The following is a 17,884-nucleotide window of genomic DNA, read 5'->3' as shown; positions in this document are numbered from 1 at the left end:
TCTTCTTCTTCTTCTTCTTCTTCTTCTTCTTCTTCTTCTTCTTCTTCTTCTTCTTCTTCTTCCTCCTCCTCCTCCTCCTCCTCTTCTTCTTCTTCTTCTTCTTCTTCTTTTTCTTCTTCCTCTCCTCCTCCTCCTCCTCCTCCTCACCTTTCTTCTTCTCCTTCTCATTTTCTGCTTCTGCCTCTTTTTTGAGATAGGGTCACACTCTATCACCGAGGCTGGAGTGCAACAGCACAATCTCAGCTTACTGCAACCTCTACTGGGCTCAAGCAATCCTCCCATCTCAGCCTCCTGGGTAGCTGAGATTACAGCTGCACACCACCACATCCAGCTATTATTTTTTGTATATTTTATAGAGATGATGATATGGTTTGGTTGTGTCTCCACCCAAATTTCATCTTAAATTTTAGTTCCTATAATCCCCATGTATCCTTGGAGGCCCCCTGTGGTAGGTAATTGAATCATGGGAGTGGTTAATCCCACACTGCTGTTCTCATGATAGTGAGTGAGTTCTCACGAGACCTGATGGTTTTATAAGGGGCTTTTCCTCCTTTTCCTTGGCACTTCTTGCTGCTGCCATGTGAAGAAGGACATATTTGCTTCGCCTTCCACAATAACTGTGTTTCCTGAGGCTTCCCAGTCATGTTGAACTGTGAGTCAATGAAACCTCTTTCCTTTATAAATTGCCCAGTCTCAGGTATGTCTTTATTAGCAGCATGAGGATGGACTAATACAGACAGAATTTCACTTTTTTGCCCAGGTTTGTCTCAAATTCCTGAGCTCAAGCAATCCACCCAGCTTGGCCTCCCAAAGTGCTGGAATTACAGGCATAAGCCACCACTCCCAGCATTACTGGGTTCCTTCTTATAATCTCTGTCTCCTTATGTATATTCTCAACTTGCTCATACATTCTCCTGATTTTCCTTACTTCTTTGCCCATGGTTTCTTTCACCTCTTCGAACATATTTATTTGTCCAGTAAGTCTGGAATTTGCTCTCTAGGCTTCCTGAAGAATGGTTTCTGTCTGTGTCTTCTTTTTCTTATCAATCGGCCGTACTTTACCTTGTAAGATTTATAATATTTTGCTGAGAATTTAACATTTTATATATTATAATGTCATAATTCTAAAAATCAGATTCTTCTCCTACCCCAAGGTTTGGTGTTGCTGCCTGTTGAAGACTGCTGTCATCCATTTGTTCAATGACTTTTTCAACTAATGTTGCAAAGACTATATTCCTTATCATGTATGGTCGCTGAAGTTTCTATTCCAATATTTCTGCAGCCAGTGACCTGACAGGAATTTCCTTGTATTCCAGTATCTTTCTTCATCAAGCATTTCTCTGGAAGCTGAAAGAGTCCTGCTACACTCCAGAGTTCTGAAATAATTGATTCTGACAGTTCTTGCCAGTTCAGTAGTTATTTTTGTGAAAGGACCAATTCCTAGAACTTCTTATTTTGTCATCTGCTGTGATGTTCAAATCATTTTATTAAGTGTTACTTAAACATAATTCCAAAATATATCAGTACCCTTTCTTGACTGTAACAATATGGTACAATAGATATAGTTTATCTTCCTCTGACTTTTAATATATTACAATAACTTTATAGTGTTCTTTTATTGGACATTGGAGTAAATATTGAAAGTTGAATTTTCTGAGTAGATTTGCAGAGCTTCAAATTTATATATGACCATTGTTACCTCGCTGTACACAATTTTTCAGATGAATGTTGTTCATTCTGTTTAAATGATCTCCTCCTTCCAAACTTGTTAGGACCACGGGTGGAGGGAACAGAGTCCTGGTCTTCACAAGGTATCATATGTAGAATATTAGCTTCCCAACATCATGTAAACTATATATTTCAGCAAAGGTGGCTAATTACAATATATAGAAATTGGTCATTTAAAGAATGGATGCATTTCTACTTTCTTTTTTGTAAGCAAATACATGAAACTAAATTAGGCTGAGCTTTCTTTTTCTATGCTCTTTCAAGAAAGGTAGTCTCTAAAAACAAGAAGTTTTTATTAATAAACAAACATTTAAAAAGCAATTAAAAGGAAGTTATGCCCAAGTTTCTCAGAGTTTAAAAAATTCAACTCTGATATCTTGCAGTTGTTAACTTGAATTTCCTTATTTATGTTGATACCTTGTTTCCTATCCCATAATTAAATGTGAGTTTAGGCAGAATGCCTAAGTGAATCCCAAATTGAGAATTATACTTTAAAAAGCTTTAAAACCCCTATCAAGACAATGAAGTAAATTTAAGATGGCAGCTAACATCTTGTGATTAAGCAGTAGAGCACAATCTTTTTCACAGAGCTTAAATTTTTTTAAAAAAAATCTCAGATGTGTAACTTATTTTAGTCTCATTTCTCCTTTTTCCTTCTGGATTATCAGGTGTGTTTGATAGGACATTTGCAGTGGGGATGGGGTATATCAATTGTCCTATGTTGATAAACAATTTCACCATTATATAATAGAATCCAATAGTAAATTATTAGTTCTTGCTACAACTTGTCTGTGTAAGGAGGAAAAAATAACATCCCTTTATCTTGCTTTTGTGAAGTGATGTTACATATGAGAATTAAGACTCACAGTTTAAAAGTTAATAGATGGAATAATCTTAGCAAAGATTGCTCCTGGCCAATTTGACTGTATCTTATTATACATTTTGACAGAATTCCTCATCCATCCTTCTGGGGAATTTGCAACCTAATCTGAACATATGTGACTGGATAACTATCCTACTAAGATACAACAAGGTAGCATAGTAAAGTCCTATTATTCAAAAGAATAAAACTGCACCCCTTTCTTTCACAGTACACAAAAACTAACTCAAGATGGATTAAAGATTTAAATGTTCAACCTCAAACTATAAGAACCCTAGAAGAAAGCCTAGGAAGTACCATTCTGGACATTGGCCTTGGGAAAGAATTTATGACTAAGCTCTCAAAAACAACTGCAACAACAACAGAAATTGAAAAGTGGGTCCTAATTAAGCTAAAGAGCTTCTGTACCACAAAGGAAACTATTAACAATGTAAACAGATGACCTACAGGGTAGGAGAATAAATCTTCAAGCTGTGCATTTAACGTAGGTCTAATATTCAGAATCTACAAGAAACTTAAACATTTCAATAAGTGAAAAATTAAAAAAATTAAAAAGTCGTCAAAGGACATGAACAGACACTTCTCAAAAGAAGATATGCAGCAGCCAACAAACGTATGAAAAAGCGCCCCACATCACTAATCATCAGAGAAACACAAATCAAAACCACAATGTGGTACCATCTCGCACAAGTCAGAGTGGCCATTATTAAAAAGACAATAACAAGTGGTGGCGAAGCTGCTGAGAAAAGGGAACACTTGTACACTGTTGGTAGGAATGTAAATTAGTTCAGCCACTAATTTAGAAAGCAGTTTGAAGATTTTTTCAAAGAATTAAAATAAAGCTATCGTTTAACCCACCAATCTCATTACTGGGTGTATACTCAAAGGAAAATAAATTGTTCTACCAAAAAGACATATGAACTTCATCGCAGCACTATTCACAATAGCAAGACATCGAATCAACCTAGGTGCCCATCAACAGTGGATTGAATAAAGAAAATGTTGTGCAAATGCACCTGGAATACTACACAGCCATAAAAAGAATGAAATCATCACCACGGATGCAGCTGGAGGCCATTACCCTAAGCAAATTAATACAGGAAGAGAAAAACAAACACTGCATGTTCTCACTTATAAGTGGGAGCTCAGCACTGGGTACACATGGACACGAAGATGGGACCAAAAGACACTGGGGACCACTAGAGGTGGGAGGGGAGGAAGAGGACCAAGGGCTGAAAAACTACCTGTTGGGTACTATGCTCACTACCTGGATGATGGAACCATTCATATCCCAAACCTCAGCATCATGCAATACACCCATGTAACAAATATGTACGTACACTTTCTGAATCTAAAAAAAAAGTTGAAATTATTTTTAAAATCCTATTATAGTCACCAAGGTTATAGAGTCAATGAGTTGTGGAATTAAGACTAAAGCATAGGTATCCTGATTCTAAGTCAACATTTCTTAGAATTAACCTGAACCTGAGCTAAATATATCTGAGTTAAAGGGATATTCAGTAAGAAACTTATTACAAAAGGAGAGGAAATAAGGGGTTAGTGTCTGTATAAAAGGAAGCAAGATGGTGGGTTAGAGAGAATTCTAAGATATTAGAAAAAAATTCCTGTAAGTATATAAGTTAAATCCTGAGAAATATTGCTGAAGTCCATATGGTAAGGAAAAAACCATCACAGGCCTCATTGTGACAGGCAGTCTGAGTTAGGATTTGGATATGATATAAAACCAGGAATGGAAGCAGACAAATGAGGGCCAAAATCTAACCTCTTCTTATTAGCTTTGGAATCTTACACAAGTTAATTCACCACTAAAGCATTTAGTTTCTCAGTCTTTTTGATGATGATAACAAAAATATAAAGAAAATTGCTGATAGGGTTTTGAGCAATGACGTAAGCTAACATTTATATATGTAGCACCCAGCAGAATGCCTAGTATACTATATCTACCAAACATATGTTAGTTTCTGCTGTTTTTCATAAACTTTTCTTACTCGTGGTCAAGAACATGGAATCTTGATACCAAACAGCATATCCGTAGAATACTTTTGGCAACAGGTAATAGAAAACTCAACTCCTTAAACAATAAAGGAATTTATTGACTCACTAAGTGCAAGTTGCAGGGTAGGGTGTGCTTCAAGATTGGTTAATAAAGCACTTCAATAATGTCATCAAGAACTTAAGATTTTTCTGTTGTTTACTCTTCCTTTCTGAGTATGCCTGGTTTCCTGATGTCTGTAGGATGGCTGTAGTAGCATTCGCATCTGGTCGGTGACAGAGGGTGCTTCTCCAAATCACTCTCCAATTCTGTGCAGTGTGAGTAACCCAAATTAGGTCACATCTCCTTATACGATAACTGTTGCTACAGGAAAGCCAGGCTATGATTAGTTTATGCTTTGATTCCTGAACCAATCAACAGCAAAGAGGATAGAAATGTCATGATAACAAGGGCCTATTTTGGAGCTGGGGTCAAATTTGAGTGTAGGGAGTCAAATCTGATGTCCACTGCTAAAAAGTTGAATTCCAGAATTTACTTGCTATATCCTTTGATAAGTCATATAATTTTGTTGAAACTCAACTTCTTTATCTGCAAAATGGGAGCTATAATAGAATGAACCTTTAGGATGTTTTGAAGATAAATTGAGATACTAAAATAAATTTGAAAACAAAAGGCTCTGCAGACTGTCTGACATGTAGTAAGTACCCAAGAAATGTTAACTACTATTAATATTATTTATTCACCTATATAGTTTTGCATTATATAATAGCTATTTTTAAATGATCTGACTTTCTGGCTAAAGTATGAGTTTTTTGAGGATATGAACGACATTGTTTTCATTTTTTAATCTACAAATTCTTACATATAATAAATGTCCAACTTATTTCTTTAACAAATGAGTGAACAAATGATGTCTTTTGAGTGAACAAATAGAGGCTTTCAAACAATAGAAGGCAGATTTAAAAGAAAGACAATGAAATGGTAACGATGGATCACGTAACAAACAGAATATGGGAATAAAATGGACCCGACTGAGAGAGACTATACATGAGAAAAAAATAATTCCAGACATAGAGAGGAGATTTCTCTGAACATTAGAGTGGTTATAGGAAATGAACAAATCAAATATGGTTTGAGTTCAGGGTATGCAGCTCATAAAGATTATGATGTCTTCAGATATTTTGTTTTTGTTTTACAATTTGATAAATAGGCTGGGCACAGTGGCTTACACCTGTAACCCTAGTACTTTGGGAGGCTGAGGCGGGCAGATCACTTGAGCTCAGGAGGTCGAGACCAGCCTGGGCAACATGGTGAAAACCCATCTCAAAAATACAAAGCATTAGCCAGGCATGGTGGTGTGAGCCTGTAGTCCCACCTACTCAGGAGGATGAGGTGGGAGGATCCCCTGAGCCCAAGAGGCGAAGGTTGCAGTGAGCAGAGATCGCGCCATTGCATTCCAACTTAGGTGACAAGGTGAGACTGTCTGTCTCTCTCTCACACACACACACACACAAAATTGATAAATATTTAGATAAAACCCGGAAAAACACCTACTGTGATCTAGAAGAGGCAGAAGAATAATTATAATAAGAGCTGCTAGATGCTTGATATGTTCCAGGTATTGTTCTAAATGTTTCTGTTGTTTAAACTCATGTAATCCTTAAAAGCAACCCATGAGATAAGTAGTATTCTTTTCATCCCCATCGCTATTTACAGATTAAAAAACTCAAGCCCAGGTAGGTTGAGTAACTTGCTGAGATCACACAGATAGCAAACAGCAAAATTGAGTTTTTTTTTTTTTTCTTTTAAAGATGGAGTCTCACTCTGTTCCCCAGGCTGGAGTGCAATGGTGTGATGTTGGCTCACTGCAACCTCTGCCTCCTGGATTCAAGCGATTCTCCTGCCTCGGCCTCCCTAGTAGCTGGGACTACAGGCACCTGTCACCATGCCTGAATAATTTTTGTACAAAACTGAGATTTTTTTTTTACCCAAAGAATAAAGACACAAGACTCCTTGGCTTTAACCATCACACTATACTGTGTCTCTCATAAAATAGAAGGGTAGGCAGAGAAGCCAGACTGCAATCCCAAACCACCATGGACTCAGGAGTTAAACACGTGTTAGTGATCATGAGGAGCACCTCTGGTCTCCAAGGCCACCACGAGCCAAAAGGCATGACCAGCAGTTTGTAACATGTGTGTTCCCTCTAACCCTTATTTTGCACTTTCTCAATCTGCGGCACGTAACACAATGGCTGTGGAGGAGGCAACTGAATAAACATTTGTCCGGTGAATGAGTGTGTGGCTGGATAGTTTGGTGCCGGTGTGTATGATGTGCTCACAGTATATATGATAACGCCAGTATGTATGATGGGCCAGTATAGAGAACATGCTTATTTCCTTGGCAGACTGAATTCTTCATGCTTCCACATTTGATACATTGTCTTTAAAAATCTAAGGACAATTAAGTTTTTTCAAGATGAGACAACTTGCCTTGCAACAACATTCAGAGTAATGCAAAAGAAATGTAGAGTAATCCATGCTTCAGAGAGTACCCTGGGAGTTGAGTTGCCGTGAATACAGACTTGTGTGTCCGTTTCCAGGGAGTCTTTCAGGATTGTTGCTGAACTGTAGAGAAAAAGCACAATAGCTGTCAGAATGAAAGGAGAAGCTAGTACAGGCGCTCTCCAAGGGAATTAGAGACTAAGGACTATCAAACTACCACTTTCCTCAAGAGGAATCTACAAACAGTCAAACAAAGACAAAGTCATTGCTAGGAATTTTTTGGTTGTGGCTTAGCATAGATCTGCCTTTGATCAGACTTTAACTTGAAATTCCTGCATATACCCCAGTTCCATGCACCCTGCCGCTTCTGTGGCGAACATTCAGGAGAGTCAGAACTCCCACTCTTTCTAGATAGCTGTAGCCGCCTAAGAGTTAAGTTTCAAGGACCATATATAAATCACAATACAAGTTTCAAATTCAGCTGTACAAATAAAGTGAAACCCAGTGAAGATGAGTGTTGAGATCTTTGCACTAGAAATTTCTCTATTTCTAGTATTTCTATATTCTCCGTTGTAACTCGGTGATTTCATCTCTTGTTCAGAAAGATCTTAGTTATAAACAATAAAAAAAATCAATTTTTTCCTTCTTTCTCTATGCTAATTTATCATTTATGAGGAATGCTCCAGAAGCTGTTTTCATATTTAATAGATACTGGTGGAAAATAAATTATTTCTAAGTTGAATTTTTAAAACATCACTGTACTTACATACTCTTATAAAGAAAATATCTTTAGCTTTCAGTCTCTGAAGGAACAAAGTCAAAACTGCTTGAACAAGTATCCCGGCTGGAGGAAAAACTGGAGGCTGTGGACCACAAGGAAGCCAGTGGGGAATCATATGAAAAAATGGTTCTTGTGAAAAACCAGGTATGTTGTAGAACAACGTCATCTTTATTTTAATAGTTACCTAATTTTATATGAACTGATAATCCTGGAAAACCATTTCAGTCTGGATTAAAAGTTCATATTTTTAAGTTCACAATGGTAAATAACAATATTTGTATTTGCTAAAAGTAATTTTATTCCCTGATGAATATTGACATAAAATTTATTTTGCTAGTAGTAGTTTTAAAGTTTGTTTGATATGTATCCTTTTGAATAATATTAGCTGAATATTCTATTTATTTTATAAATGGTATTGACTGCACAAATGTCTCTCAGTTGTCAACGTTGGAGTGTTTCTTTCTGTGCAGGAAAACAAGAGGATCATAACATTTGGCATATGTTTCTTAATCAATTACTTTATAAAAAATGATTAATCTCTGAATATCTGAGTGTTAAAATATATATCATTATATAAATTTAGCTCTTGTTAAGTCCAAAGGGTTTGCATCTGCTCTTGGAATATATGAATATGCTCTCATGTGAAGGCATATATATATATATATATATATGCAATATATATGATATACATATATATGATATAGGGGCATTTGCATTAACCGTAGCATGTCAAGCTAACATTATCTTACTCAGGCATATCCTAGTTCTTAATATATTTGTGTGTTTTTATTTTGGGCTCTTTCATAAAATAGAAGAGAAATAGGGATGGTGGGATGATTTCTCTAATGACGATTTTCAAAACCTGTAGCTGAAATAATGCTGCCATTCACAAGATTTGAAAACTGATACACATTTATGTCTGCAATAGGTTGAGTATGTAAAAGAAAGAGTTACACACTTAGTTTCTAAACTTGTCTCCTTTTCAGTGCATCCAGAAATTGCAAGCTGAAGTAAAAGCTTCCCAGGAGCAACTTACAGCCCAGGTAAGTGTTTGCCTCCTTTTTTCATCCCTTTATTTACGTCATTGTAAGCTTGGAAATGAACAGAAACTGGAAAGAAGTTATAAATGAGTTTTGCCTGGTGCAAACCAAATCACAAGGCTAAAAATGAGTAGTTCTACTGAGTCTACACAGCTTCTTTTCATGCCTAAAATTCTGATTTTTGTGGATGACAAAAATTCCAAACTGAGCTCTTATATATAATCAGATGGCCTAATCAGGTGCTATCATGAGAAGAGAACTGCAGGGCAGAAAGATGAAGAAGCCAGCCTAGTTGGGTGAGTAGGTAGAAGTGGAGAGATGTGGTAATTATTGACCCATGAGATAAAGGTCTAGAGAAGTGCTTCTTAAACTTTACTGTATGTAAGAATCACCTGATAGCTTCTTAAAACAAATTACTCAGATTCTGTTTCCTGCACGCCTAGGGTGGGGCCTGGGAATTTGCACTTTTGGATGATTCTAGATTCAGACAATGCAGGACACACGTTAAGTAACATTGTTTTTTATACATACATATATATATTACATATATTTAATATATATTATAATACATATTTTGTTTATGTATAAATATATATATTCACTCTGCCCCAGCCTTGTGATTTTAGGCAAGTGACTATATAAACCAATCAGAGTGCATAGTTGCCCATTTTCTCCTGCAAGTACTCGCCTGAGACAGACTCCATGAATTTCTACAGCAAATTTCATTTACACACTAGCCTATGTTTGCTCAGAGAACAACATGTGAGCATCTCCTGCCACCATGCCCTGTGTGTCTGTGACCATAAATCTGTCACCCTGCCACTATTCCTTCCCAAGGATCTGAACAATAAATGCCTTAGACATCTCCTCAAAGACTTGATCGCCATGCTTTTGGACATCTTTTTCATCCACATCTTGGCTGCTATGGAATGATTTCTTGATTAAAGACGCTGACCAATCACGTTAATGACCAATCTTAACTACACCAGGCTCCTCAGACAGACCTGAGACCTATGAGGTTGCCCTCCAAAAGACTGCAAGATAATACATTCTGGTGACAATTCCTTTGGGGTTTGGAATGAACTGACTTGGGTAAAATATTGGTAATTGTCCCCATTTTTGGGCTGGAGAAGAGAAAAGCTAATCTGCTGTGGCAGTTAGCAGAGCTTTTAACTCTAAATTCAGAATCTTTTTTGGGCTTGTATGCTCAATTGTCCAATATTGAAAATGACTAAGGCTTGCATTTGTAGCACTGTGACATATTTAGACAGAAATATGTCTCATTAACCAGTATTTTGTTGCAGATGCCTTTCCCCTGGTCTCCCCCTGAGGGTGCCAGATAATGACTATTGTCAGAGGATGTTCCGTCATGACAATTTGATACCCACAGTCATTCACATGGAAGGGACTTTTAGCTCAGGATTTTATATGGAGGGCAAATGTATTCACTAAGGCTCAGATATTAGCTTCCAGCATCTCTTTGTGAAAAACAGATGAAAAAATCATAGCTCCTGGTGCTTTAGGGAAATTCCTATGGTGTCTCCTTTCATTGCCTAGTTACTATGGTTGCTATTCCCATACCATGCTGTTACTGCTTGAGGCTTGTCTGAACTAGGATTGCTTCCCTGTATTAGGGTATTGATACCAATGACTGAGAGTTCTCATATGTAATTGTCCAACATTCAGGTTTCAATATAGCAGTGTATTCATCAAGGTTTTGCTTCAATATGTCAAGAAAAACTTAAATGAAAACAGTATTAACAATAGTATTTATTGAAAGTGGATTATGTATTTTCTATGTGGAAGATATTTCACGTATCTATTTTAAATCTCAACACAAGCCAACAAGGTAGTCATTAATTTTCAGAAAGAAAATGGAATCTTAAAAAGATTAGATCACTCATCACACTCTGAAACCCATGATTTTGCTATTACAACATGCTGTCTCTCCAAATTATATTCTCTATGTGCCATTTGAGGTATCAAATGGTGTTTATCAAGGCTCTATCTCCAACCTCCTTTTCTCTTTCTGTTCACTTTTGGTGATTCAGCAGTTCATAATGCTTCAACTCTCACTCCCATGCAAACAAACTGCCTTCTCCCACAGCAAGTTCCTTCTATCTTAAGCCTCCCCTGATTAGAGATCCGTAGCGTTTTAATGAGCATTTCTCAGAACATTGTCCCTGAAAAAAACATTCCATAGGATACTAAGAGGTATTCTGAAAAAAAAAATAATAAACAACAAAAGTTAGGAAAGAGTGTTGGAAGCAGAGTTAAATGGGTTTATTTCCTGCAAGAGTTATCCATGTACAAACAATCTCCAAGAACAGGCTGTTGTCGGTCATTTTTCCAGAAGAGTTTGATTATGAATGGTGATTTGTAACATCCAGGTTTAGAGATGGCTGGTATATGGCATCAGATTGAAGTACTCTAGTTCTTAAACACGACCTGAATATCTTCCTGACACCTCAGGCTAAGCATATACAAAGCCAAGTTTATCATCTTCTGTTATTATCTCTTAAATACGTTTCTCTATTCGTATCCCCCAGCCATGGTGGATAATATCACACTACTGGTTTTTTTTCTAGATTCAAACTACAAAGCAGTTTTAAAATCCTACCTCTCTCTGCCTCTGTCCTACTTTGGTTAGTTGTCAGGCCCTGAGTATGTTTGTACAAGTTATCTCACTTTCATGTCTTCTATTCCATTATACTGCCACTTCTCTAGCTCTTTCTGATCGTCTTATATTTTAATTATTGTAACTGTCCCCAAATTGTTAACATTTGTGAGTGAATTCAGAGCCTCCCACAACCTCACTCCCTGTTGCAAAGTAGTCCACTTGCTCTGACGCCATCAAGCCCTATTGGCAGAGAAGAGAGAGGATAAAAATCTGTGTGTAGAGATTTGGAGTGGGTGCAGAAAACTAAACAGAGCAAAAGTATATCACTCACAGGGTGAATGTGATCTGCTGGAGGGGCAGAGAAGAGAAAGGGGATTAAAAAACCAGGGTGGTAGGAATGGAACACTGAAGATGGGGTGAGGGTTCTTCTGGAATAAGAGATGAGAGTTCTGAGGATGCTGAAGATTAGGAAATAATTTGAAGTATTAATAAGAGTTGCCTGGCAAAATATATACTCGAACCCCTTTAAGTGAGAGTCCCATGAAAAATCTGAAATTTCTGTTTGAGGTGTGCCTCCTTAATGTAACACCTGTGGGACTTGACCTCTATAATAGTCTTCTGGTTTCTGTGCCTCCATCCTGAGTGAAGTTTCCAAAGCGTAGTCCCTGCCCCCTCATCTTCTCTTCTCCCTCACTCCCCTCTCTGTCTTACACTGAGCCTACTAGTAGAATGGAGCTGCTGTCTTTCTTTACACATCCAGTATTATTTGATGTTCTGTGATTTTTCTCACAGTATACTCTTAAACTGGAATATCCTTCTCTCTTCTCTTCATTCAAGTAACTCTTTTCTGTCCTTGCAAGACTCAAGTTAGGCACCAACTTCTCCCTTAGTCCCCAGATTACTTTCTGTGGGTCCTCACAGCCTCCTTTAGATACATCTATTTGAGTGTTAAAATAAACATTTTAGGCAAATTAAATTTAACAGAGTTCATTTGAGCAAAGAATGATGCCTGAATTGGGTAGAAATCAGAACCAGAAGAGGTTGAGAGAGCTCCATCCAGCAGCATGAGTAGCAAGCTTTTATAGGCGAAACACAGAAGCAAAGTAAAGACATTATCTGTTGGCTACCTAAGTTAGGTATTTGCCTTATTTGGGTGTGGTTGGATCAGTTGGGTGCCTGTGATTGGCTGAAGCTCAGCTGTTAGTGATTGGCTGAAACCCAACTATCTGTTACAAAAAATATACTCCTAAGTTAGGTTTCAGTTTGTTAAGTAGGAACTCAAAATAGGGAGAGAACCTCAGGCCAGTGGCCTCCCGCTTGTTTAACAGAGTTCAATATACTATACTTTGTTGACATTATCTGTTTGTATATCCATCCCCCCACTAGACTCCAGGGACATTGAAGGCAGCACTAAGAATGTGTCTCTGAATGCACTACACTAAGTACAGGGCTGGGTGCATTGTAGCTACTCAATACATTTTGCTGAATTGCATTGAATTTTACTCTGATCATGTCATTTCCTTCGTTCCAAAGCCTTGAGTGAGACAATGCTTGTCCATTATCCCAGAATAAAGTCTAACCTCCTGACCATGGTGTTTATCATGCTGACAGTGGGGACCCGACCTCCTTTCCTGCCTCATCTCCATCTCCAACTGCGACCCCCAAGTGCACCCTGCATCCCTGCCCTAGCAGCTTTGCGTGTAGTTCCTTGCTACCCTGAATACCTGTTCCTGCCATTGATTTTGCCAGACTTTCCCCACTCTTTATCAAGACTTTTTGTTTCCAGGAAGTTCTCCCTGTCTATCAATCCAGAAGTAATCTCTCCTTCTTTGGTGCATTCACAGCACCTCTCTGCGCCTCTTTACAGTCATTTTTCACACTATGCCCCACAAGAGAATAATCTGATGTGGCCTCTTTTTCAAGACTGCAGGTTCCTGAGGAAATACGTCTGTTTATCTTTATGACTCCCACAGTGTCTGGCTCAATGTCTTGTACAGATTTTATTGAAACGAATTGTTAAAATGGCTAAAAAAAAATAAAAGTATTTTGGCATCTGTGGGAGCATCCTTTATATATCAGGGAAAATCACTTTATGAAAAAGGATTGTATTCCGTGAAGATGTCAATATTACATCAGACATTAATTTAATGAGGCTGACACTTTCAAGATATAACATGCAAGTGACAAAAGGTAAGGATCTCTTAGAGGGGAAACAGAAGGGAAAAAATAGCAGAGAAAGAAAACACAGTTTCTGGAAATTTCTATTTCGCGTGAAATAAAAAGAGTTTCTAAAGGAAACATGGTCTTAACATGAAAATTAACAATGTAGTATCTAGGCTTGCTTTTATTCAGAGTTCACTGCTCTAGAACTCAATAGTTGAATAATATTATTGTTTAATTAAATTGATAGCTATGAAATGGAGAGGAAATGAAAGCCTTAACATTTCAGAGTTATCATTTGCTAATACTTTGAAGATTAAAATCTCATCCCATTAAATTTACAGTGCCTAGTCACAACTTATACTTCTAAAGAAATTCTTAAGGGTTGCCCCTCCCAGTGCACATGTGGGCACCCAGCCTGAGCCACCACTGGGCTAAGCTGCCCTGGGCATCTTTATCACTCCCTCCGGTGATTACTTATCCGCTTAACGACCTACATGGGATAAAACAAATATTTGAAGTGAATGTTTATATTTACTTAAAGATATCTGTTCATCTTAGGGCAATTTGAGTTAGGAATAGGGATCTTAATAAAAAAATTCCTTTTAAAATTAATACCTTCCAAATTATGGAATCCATATGTTGCCTATGTTTAGTATTGGCAGGTATAAGTATGCTCAGCCCCATCTCTTCACTTCTTCATTGATGACCTGAATATCTGCAGTACTCCAGATGTCTGCCTCCCCTCTTTACCTCCATTTCAATGGCCATCCCATGTCTCAGTTTCCAGCCACCCACAAGACCTGACAAGGGCCAAAAGTTCTATAATATTCAATGGGCTTATTGCAAAATGGAAATCTGGGTAATTGGGTGGTAGGCACCCAAGTGTGATGTTATTCTCTATACCGTCCTGTATGCTTGATACATTTCATAATAAACTAAATAGTTAAAAACATCCAGATGAAGGAATCCTTCAAATGAATCATACAGCATGCTTGAAAGTGTAGGACAGATGAGTGAATTTTGGAAACCAGAAGATCCTGAACCACAGTCCCAAGGATCCACTGAGGCCTGAAAGCTCAGGGTGAAGAACTCAGGGCATGGGAGGCACCCAGGACAGAGGTCTCCCAAAATGCTGGTTTAACTTCCTTTCCTCCTCTAAAGAAGCTATAAACTGCCATTTTACTTTCTAAATTAAGAATCTATAAGAGCAGACTGCTCCCTCCTAGAATTCCAGGCCCTCTGCTAATTGACTTGTTCCTACCATAACAGAGGACATGGCCTGTTTCCTTGGGTTTGGTTCTGTTTTGTTTTGCTGCCTAAGCAGCCACTGACACACCTTTGGCAATAATACCCAGATATTCTTTACAATTGCATCTCTCCCTTTATGTGCAATCTTCCAGGGCCAGTCATTCAAAGAACTCCGTCAGCTACTAGCTGAGGAGTAGACATGTGCCAACTGGACTCTTTCTCCAGGGACTCAGCACATTAAATTCAGGTGAGGAAAGAGAGATAAAACAGATGGAGCTGGTACATTCTACCAGGGATGCCCAGGCATCATGGTGAAGTAGCTTATGCTGCTTGAACCAGAACTGTCCTAGATCCTCTCCATTTCTGAATCTGTTTCCTATTGATTTTAGGAACTACCCACAAACCCTCCAGTAAATTCTCTTTTTCTGTAGGCTAGCCAGAATCAGAGTCAGTTGTTTATAACTGAGAACCCATCATTCTTCTTTTATCCCAGTGGTTCTCAAAATGTGGCTCCTGGACCAGAAACATTAGCATCACTAGGGACTTTGAAATGCAGATTTTGAGGACTAACCCCATTCTGCTAAAATCAGAAACTCTGGGAAAAGGATGCAGAGTTTTTAAAGTCCTGTAGGTGATTGTGATGGTGGCAAGATCTGAGTTGCACTGCACTGTCCAGTGAAGCCCCTAGCACTTCCAGCATAGACCCCTACTTTCTGACCAGGACATCGTCCCCGACCAGCATCTCACAGATGAAGCTGGCCTCACGGGCCTCATGCTCTTTGTGCTGAGATACTTCTCCAGCCTGGTTCCTAGTGCAGTGCCGGGGATTGAGACTTGGAGACATGCTGCAGCACACAATACGTGTCTGTTCAACTGATGAGTCAAATGAGAATGATCTTCCTGCCCTCCCTTTCCCAACCCCACACTTCTATGTGCTCTAGAAGCATCACTTCATTCCTGAGGCTTGTCATGACTAATTCTACTGTACAGTGACAGCAGTTAATCACACCTTAGAGTCACATAACAATATACAGCTTCCTAAATGCTCCCACCCACATCGTGTCATTCACATTTCACAGTAATCCTATGTAGTAGATATCACTCCCTCTCCTCGATCAGAAGAAGAAAGTGAGAGTCAAAGACACAAAGAGCCCCGCTCACAGTAAATAGCTGGTATGTAGCACAGCAGAGGTGCATGTAGATATTCTGACTGTAAAGCTCCTGTTTTTAAAGCTGAATTTCACTTCCAAGTCAGGATTTTTGCAGCATATATATGCCAATGCACTTTAGTGTTTAACTTTAGTGTTAAAAGATCATGTGGCAGACTCAGACCACATGGCAGAGTTAATCAGTGGTTATAATAGAATTCTACCTGTGCCAATGAGGAATGGGGAAATTCCTTTCCTGTGGGCCATTCTCTTAGGGCCATATGTACATTAGTCTAAATGGAAAATTCCTCAGTGATTATTTATGAACAGAACCAGGTGGTACTGAATGATTGCACTGAGATCAATCTGGGGAATATTTTTGTTGCATGTGTTCATTACATTAAAATGAGCCCCTCTCTGTATCCCACCTTCCTTGGTTAGATTATCTGCACTGGATGAGCATTTAGCCCTTCATTTTAACCCTTTATGTGCTTACCCCATGGCCCATCTTTCCCATGCTGAATCTGGAAAGGTTGAATATCATAGAAGAATAGCAGAAGCTTTCAAATTCCATTAGTGGGTGTTGCTGCCAAGCTTCTCTGTGCGCTCAGAAGAGGAAGGGTTCTGAGCTCTCTTCACATCAGCAGGTTGATCCTAACCTAGATAGAATCAGCACTCTCTGAACTATGATCCACTGACAGATCCTGCCCAGTTAGACGTGGTTAAGAAGCTAATCTCTAACACATTGAGGCAATATTCAAAGTGACATTTTGGAGCCCCACCAGGATATTATCTTTTCCTTTCCCCATAAAATAGCCAATGCACAATAAATTGCTCTAGAAGCCACTAATTAGTCGTTGGGTTTACTAGTGAGGACACACGGAGGGGCAGGGACCTGAAGTTTGAGTTGGGTTCATTATATCACACAAGGGCCCTGGCTGGCACCCAGGAGGCTTATTTTCCCCTTTCTGATCAGATCTAAGTCCTGTTTCCTCATTTTCTATAGATGATGAATAAGTTGAAGCTTAACAACCACCTGTACCAATTCCTGCACCGCCTCCCCCGGCCCCGGCCACCCACCCAGCTACCCTCACATGTGTCTAGTCTTTGCTTAGCTATTTTATTAGACACAAGGGGTAGACCTTTTTTAAAAAATAAATACCTATTAGCTAACCATGCATTTCTTCAAACATGTATTTCAGTTTCTTACTTAATAAGTTTAGACTTCTCACGTCAATATTCTATCAAAGGAATATACAGATTTTAGAGGTTCTCATATTCAAATACCGATCATCATTACAATCCCTATTTACTTGTTGAAAAATCAGATTAGAATAATGTAAGACAGTCTCAGCTTTTCCCTGCTCTAATCCTGAGCCACATTTATCTATATAAACCTCCGGCCAGCGAGGCTCACTCAGAACTCACCCTTTACTATTACTGTAAGAATCAAATAGAAATCATATTTGGATTGTTCTTAAAAATTTAAATTATTCTAAGAAGACTGAGAGGCATACCTCTCCATTACAGAGAGCAGAAAGATGAGCTATTTATGTGAATCATGAGGGATTTTAAAAGGCCCCTGGTCCTGCTGCCTAATCCCTGCCAAAGAGGAAAACAGCACTGGGAAGTGAAACACTGGGCTAGACCTCAGCCCTGCTATCAGTTGTGGACCTGGCAAAGGTTACTCTATTTCTATTCCTCCTGTCAGTAGAAAGAAGCTGACATTACTTAGCCCCATAGGGTTTTCTGGAGGTT

At 38.5% G+C, this 17,884-nt stretch overlaps 1 protein-coding gene across 1 annotated transcript in view; it reads left to right on the top strand.

The window, feature by feature from the left end:
- The window catches only part of LOC105540525 (myosin-J heavy chain-like), a 262,857-nt gene that overhangs the window by 88,010 nt on the left and 156,963 nt on the right, over positions 1-17,884 (top strand). Inside the window, exons 4-5 of the mRNA XM_011981193.1 lie at positions 7,920-8,051; positions 8,894-8,950. Of these exons, the coding sequence (XP_011836583.1) occupies positions 7,920-8,051; positions 8,894-8,950 (189 nt within the window). The remainder of the gene's footprint in view (positions 1-7,919; positions 8,052-8,893; positions 8,951-17,884) is intronic.

The sequence above is a fragment of the Mandrillus leucophaeus genome, unplaced genomic scaffold (assembly GCF_000951045.1).
Source record: "Mandrillus leucophaeus isolate KB7577 unplaced genomic scaffold, Mleu.le_1.0 Scaffold221, whole genome shotgun sequence".
NCBI lineage: Eukaryota > Metazoa > Chordata > Mammalia > Primates > Cercopithecidae > Mandrillus > Mandrillus leucophaeus.
The sequence above is the reverse complement of the archived record's forward strand: the minus strand, read 5'-3'. Positions and strand labels throughout refer to the sequence as shown.